Source organism: Papaver somniferum, chromosome 6 (genome assembly GCF_003573695.1).
Source record: "Papaver somniferum cultivar HN1 chromosome 6, ASM357369v1, whole genome shotgun sequence".
NCBI lineage: Eukaryota > Viridiplantae > Streptophyta > Magnoliopsida > Ranunculales > Papaveraceae > Papaver > Papaver somniferum.
The window spans coordinates 9,481,985-9,488,359 of NC_039363.1; the positions used below are offsets into that span (position 1 = coordinate 9,481,985).

The 6,375-nt window shown below is 36.0% G+C and overlaps 1 protein-coding gene across 1 annotated transcript; it reads left to right on the forward strand.

Moving 5' to 3' along the window:
- Positions 1 to 1,564: 1,564 nt before the first annotated feature.
- On the forward strand, positions 1,565 to 2,778 carry LOC113290450 (E3 ubiquitin-protein ligase RNF144B-like). The gene is made up of 3 exons (XM_026540056.1): positions 1,565 to 1,986; positions 2,133 to 2,280; positions 2,713 to 2,778. The coding sequence occupies exons 1-3, from the start codon at positions 1,565 to 1,567 to the stop codon at positions 2,776 to 2,778; spliced, it is 636 nt and encodes a 211-aa protein (XP_026395841.1).
- The last annotated feature ends 3,597 nt before the right edge of the window (positions 2,779 to 6,375 follow it).

Below are 6,375 nucleotides of genomic sequence, written 5' to 3' on the forward strand. Positions count from 1 at the left end.
GTACTTCATCTTCTTTGAGGTTCCTAGTGAAACTGAAATCCCAGGCAGGGCCATTTTCAGTATCTTGTATCATATCTCTAATTGAAACATGTTTTTTCCTGGATAACCTGTAAAGAGAAGGATAAAGGCCAGCAAGTGTATGATCTCCAATCCATATATCATTCCATAAAGAACATCTGTTGCCACTTTGAACATGCATTGTGGAAAGCTGCTGAATGATGTTTTTAGATTTTAGAATTCCAGACCACAAACTTTTTCCCACAGGATTTTTAGTCTTAGTTGGAAAGATAACATTGACATTACCACCAAACTTCTGATGTATAATTGACCTCCATAAGGCCCTTCTTTCAGTGTTGTATCTCCAAATCCATTTAGCATGCAAAGCTCTATTAATGAGCCTTAGTTTTTTTTACTCCAACTACACCTCTTTGCTTCGATAAGGAAACACTTTTCCATCCTACCCAACCTCTCCTTTTTCCATTACCCCAAAGGAAACTTCTCATGGTCCTGTCCATTTGTTCTTCCACGGAAGCAGGAATTTGAAAAAGTCAGAGATGGTAAATTGGAAGACTACAGAGCACATGCTTAATAAGCATTAATCTACCTCCTTTAGACAAGTATCTTCTTTGCCAATTTTGACAACCTTTTTTGGAATTTCTGCAGAATTACCTCCCAAACTGCAACTGACTTGGATTTGCTGTCCAAAGGAATTCCTAAATAGTTTAGGGGAAATTGCATTACTGGACATCCAAAAATTAAGGCACAAGAATTAGCAAATTGTGCATTTCCAATAGCTACCAGAGCACTTTTCTTGAAATTCACTTTCAAACCTGAAACCATTTCAAAAGCAATCAAGATGTTCTTAAGATTTTTTCCTTACACTTCGTTGTTGTTTTTTTTTTTCAACTTCTTAGGCTTCTTACCTTCAATCTTAGCTCCGTGCATGGGATAGGAAATCGTTACAAAACTTCAGTAGGTATAATGGATCGGACAAGTTCTCTCATTTTTCACCCCTTGTAAATAGTTCTAATGATATCCTTCCGACGTCGGCAACATATTTGCAGATACTGCTCGAGATTGCAACAAGAGCTCAATAGGGCAAAGCGTATCATTCACGCAAAGGTACATAATCTATACTACAATTTTGATTTATTTGGAGACTTCGAGTGATTTCAGATATGCCTTGTAGTATTTTAGTTTAATACGGAATTGTCTTCGTGTCATGTAAACCCTAAAAACAGAACTTCCACAATTGTGCTTATTTGATGATAAACACTTAGCCCCTAGAAACATAACTTCCACCTGCTAGTTGCTACCATATTGAAGAATGGAAAAAATACAAGATGAAAACTCTAATATCCCCGCTTCTAGCAGTTCGGCAAGTAACAATGACAATTGTTTTTTCACATGCGGTATATGTTTTGGAAAACTTCCATTGGAAAGGAAATTCAATGGATGCTGGCAGCATCCTTATTGCACTAATTGTGTCGCTAAGTATATCGAAGCACGGGTGATTGACGGCAACATCTCAGAGATAACATGCCCTAAACTCAACTGTAAAGTCATGTTGGATACTTCATCGTACCAGTCAATTCTCCCTCAAAGTGTTTTCGAAAAGTGGTGTCGTGCTCTTTGCGAATCAGCAGTACTTTTAGATGCATCAAAAGGTGGGGTGGCCTATGGAAGATCTTACTGCCCTTATCCAAATTGTTCCGAATTGGTTTTGAATGAATGTGTTGGAAATTATAGCTCGGGTAAGATTACAGAATCAAGCTGTCCTAGTTGCAAAAAGCTTTTCTGTTTCCACTGCATGGTTCCATGGAAAGAGAAACATCAGTGTAGTAGCAGCGGCGAGATTGTAATCGACGTCGACAGAAAAGATGATTCATTGTTCGTGGAGATTGTTAAAGAGAAGAGATGGAGACGGTGCCCATCTTGCAACCATTACGTTGAGCGCAGGGGGGGTTGTAACAAGATTAGATGCAGGTATTTACATTCTACAATCGCATGTCATCTTCAGCCGGTTTTTTAACGTCTTGTTATTTTTTGATTTAGCTAAAATATGGAACCAAGCTTGAAAATCCATCTCAGAATAGGGCATTTATGGTACCTAATTAAATTTTTTATTACAGGTGTAACACAGTTTTTTGCCACGACTGTGGAAGCATTAGCGATCCATGTATTTGCGGCAAAGAACAACAGCGGCTTGAGGCGATTCGGCGCGAGCGTGAGCGGATTTGGCGTGACCGGAAAAGGCAGCGTAAGCGGATTTTTGAGCGGGTTGTAATCAGTTTCGTGATGCTTTTCCTATTGGCTTTCTTAATTATATTATTTTGGCAGCAACTGGGGGTGATTTTCCCCATAAAAAAATAACAATCGTAAAAAGCAATAGTTTTCCATTGGCAATTGAAGCTCCAAGAACAAAAGGGCTAAGTGGTGGCTAGGTTATATGAGATTTTGGGACCAAATAGAATTTCATGTCTCGGAGTAGATATGCTCGGGCAATAATGAGGGAGGTTGTTTCCAAAAACTCGTTACTAGAAGTTGTGTGTGTCCAAGAAGAAGGGTTGTTAGATTCTAGATTGTGGATGATGGATAGAAATAATATGATTGATGCTTATGGAAAGAAAGGAACTCTAGAGTTTTCAATCTCAAAAGAGAAATTTGGAAGGTATCAACATAGATATTAAAATTCAAGCTTATTTTGGGCAGATTCAAGCACCAACATTGCTTTATGAGGCTCGAGTTTCTATCGCCCGGTTTGAGTTGGATACGTAGGTTTTTCTTACCTTCACTTGACTCTTGTTTTTTTTTTTTTTAAATTAATTTTTTTGGGTGATCGATTCTAAAGTCAGACACTTTTGTATTATGTGGGTCGTATTTGTATTTATTGGGTTGAGGTACCCCTTTTAAATACCTTTTTCTCAATGAATATTTTTTTAATGACTGATTAAAAAAAACATAAATTTAAAGAGTTAAAATTCTGAACGAAATAACTTACAAAGGGAAATGTTGAATTCACGCATACAGAAGAATATCGGTATATAGTACATGGGAAAAAGATCACTTGAAATGCATTTATACTCGATTAGTTCATAAGGTTTATGCATTCTTTATAGATAACAGAGGAGACGCCAAAATGATGCATTTCCAATTGTACTCGGTTAGTTCATAAGGTTTATGCATTCGTTATTCATTGCATATCTTTGGATTACCAATATGTGTGAGTTAGTAGAACCGATCATAATTTTGTTATGTATCTTGGTATAACTAATCACAGTGTCTGACTTATAATTTCGTATGACTGCTTTTAATTAATTAGTGTAAACGACCCTAAGTAATCACCTAAGATGGTATGATCGATATTTGTAATTGGTGTGACCGATCCTAGTAATTGGTGTGACCATCACAAGAGCTTGTGCAATCGATCCTTGTAACTGGTGTAACCGATCCTAGTGACTGGTGTGACCGATCATAAGTAGATACCATATAGAGAGGTAACCGATCCTACCTAATTATTTTTATAAGGTAGTACTGGTCTCTACCGGATTATTTTTATAAGGTAATTGGTGTAGCCGGTCCTGGTAACTGATGTAACCGATCCTGGTAACTGATGTAACATGTCCTGGTAACTTGTGTGACCGATCCTAGTGATTGGTGTAATCGATCCTACCTGATTATTCTTATTAGGTAATATCGATTCCTACCTAATTATTTTTATAAGGTAGCACCGATTACATTGAACTTTAAGATGTCAACATACTTTGAACACGAACAATAACTCTTATTTTTTATCGTTCAAAGTTTTTTTTTTTTTTTAAACAAATTTTTTTTTATAAAATAACAAAAATATTACAAAAGATATTCCAACGTAAAAGAATGCCAAATTGGACAACATGTCTCAGGTAGTAAAGGGAAATAAACAAAAATCTAAAGGACCACATGTCTCCGGCTAATCACCCAAAAATGAAAAAACCAGTCTTGCTAACCCTTCATGTCAAATCTGTAATATGTACAGTTTGGAAACTCCATTCTCTGCATGTTGGATGGTCTAGATAAGAATTTTAAGATTTGCCCCTTGTCAAGAAAGACCCCTTTTTTACAAAGAAATCAGCAGAGAAATTTATTTCTCTGAAATCATGGTTATAATGAATGGAAGATACCTTTTTGCAAATGAGTTCCCATCTTCTTAAGACAAACCAGGGAAGGTTTTGATTCATGAAGGCATGTATAGCTGCAGTAGAATCAACATTGAAAATCAATCTGTGTTTGCAGTTTAGTACAGCCCATTCCAATGCACTGATTATCCCCAAAATTTTTGCCACAAAGTTAGTGGTAATGCCCAGACCACCAGATTGTGCTATGAGAAATTTTCGATTGTTGTCTCTATCAATAAAGCCATAACCTGCACATCCAGAGTTTCCTATAGAAACTCCATCACAACAAAGTAAATTAGTATCTTCTTCGGAAAGAAAGAAAGAACATTTTATAGCTCTAGCATATTTCACCTTTCTACACTTTATGTCAAAGCATTTTAGGATCTGTAAGTCATAGGCAGAATTAACCATGCATCCTTTAAGTCTAGCTTCGCAATCATGGATCATATTGGAGATCTTTTTCTTGGTGGCATCAATGTCAGGCTTCAAATTTTCAAAAAAGACTTTATTTCTTGCAAACCAAATAGCTACCATGATGTTAGCTGCAGCAATGTACCACAATTCTTGCACCACTGAGCTAGTTTTTTTGCTGACCTCCATAATATCCCCATAAGATTTATGATATTTAAAATATTCCTCCAACCCAGTTCCAAAGGATATGCTCATAGTTGTAATCCCAGAGGAGATGACTCATTGAATCTTGTTCACTATGGCATAAGTAGCATCTAGATGCAATAGACATTCCCCATTTCTTAGCATTTTCATCAGTATTGAAAGCCCCACTAGTAATCTTCCAAGAATTCATGCAGTAATAGGATGAATACATGATTTCCAAAGTTTCTTATACCACCTCATTTTGGGCTGTTTTTTCCTAATTGCATTGACTGCACTTGAGACAGTGAATTCCCCATTTTGAGTACAAGTCCAGATGAGTTTATCATCTTTCAGAGAAAGAGGAGGAAGATCATTACTGTTGATGAAGGTAAGCATTTCTTCATGTAAAGCCCAAGTATTGTTTTGAATCAAAGAGCTAACTTTCATATCCCTATGTTGTTGCATATAGTCATTCCCAGGAAATTGACTTAGTAAGTTAGAATCCAAAATCCAAGTGCCTTTCCATAAAGATATCTTATTTGCATCCCCCACTAACCATCTTGCATTACACTCAAAATCATGCAAAATCCATTTGATTCCAGGCCATATAGAAGATTGTTTGTGGTAAGTAATCCAGTTTCCTTGAAGATCTTGAAATTTAGCTAAGAAAAATTTAGCCCAGTCTTCTTCAGAATTTATAATTTTCCACAGTAATTTCATCAAAAGAGCTTTATTTATGTCTTCAGGTTTTCTTATTCACAGACCCCCTTCTTCTATGGGTGAACAAACTTTTTCCTAGGAAATTGTAATGTATTTTTTATCCTCAGCATTTCCACTCCAGAGAAAGTTTCTCAAAATTCTTTCACAAGCTTCAACTAGTTTCCTTGGCCATTTGTATATAGATATATTTTATAAGGGAATACTGCTAAGTACATATTTTATAAGAGTAACTCTGGCTTGAAAATTCAGGAAGTTGCCAATCCAGCTAGCTAATCTTTTTTGGAGCATATCAACAAAAGACCATAAATGTTCAACTTTAACTTTCCCTTGTACAAGAATAACACCTAGATATTTATCAGGGAAGGAGGATAATCTTATATTCATCAACTCAGCTATTTGATATTGTCTTGTAGTAGAGGTACCATCTATAAAACATTTACTTTTAGCAGCACTGACTAGTTGACCTGAAGCATTTTGGTATTCTAGTAGTTTTTTTTTAAGATGAACTAAGGTTCTTTTAGATCCATTACAAAAAATGAAGATGTCATCAGCAAAGAAAAGATGAGAAGGATGAATACCTCTTCTAATTACCATTGGCTGAATTTTCCCTTCTTGGATGAATTGAGAAATTTTCCTGCTGAGAATGTTTGCAGCTAAGATGTAGAGAATTAGAGATAAGGGGTCTCCTTGTTTAACTCATCTTCTTACTCAAAAGTATCCAATAGGTCCACTATTAAGTAAAATAGATATTTTTTTTGTTTGTAGAAGAACAAGGATCCAATGACAGAACTTCTTAGAAAAGCCATATTTCCTCATAGGAGCTGTTAAAAAATTCTAACTAATAGTGTCATATGCCTGGGATATATCAAGTTTAAGTCCCACATTTCCTCCTCTTCTCTTGATA

What these genes read in the sequence shown, in the direction of transcription:
- LOC113290450 (XM_026540056.1), top strand. Translation starts at nt 1,565, where the DNA reads ATGTTGGATACTTCATCGTACCAGTCAATTCTCCCTCAAAGTGTTTTC. An exon ending in TGTAACAAGATTAGATGCAG is followed by an intron (nt 1,987 to 2,132) that starts GTATTTACATTC and finishes TTTTTATTACAG; the next exon opens with GTGTAACACAGTTTTTTGCC. An exon ending in GTAAGCGGATTTTTGAGCGG is followed by an intron (nt 2,281 to 2,712) that starts GTTGTAATCAGT and finishes TATTTTGGGCAG; the next exon opens with ATTCAAGCACCAACATTGCT.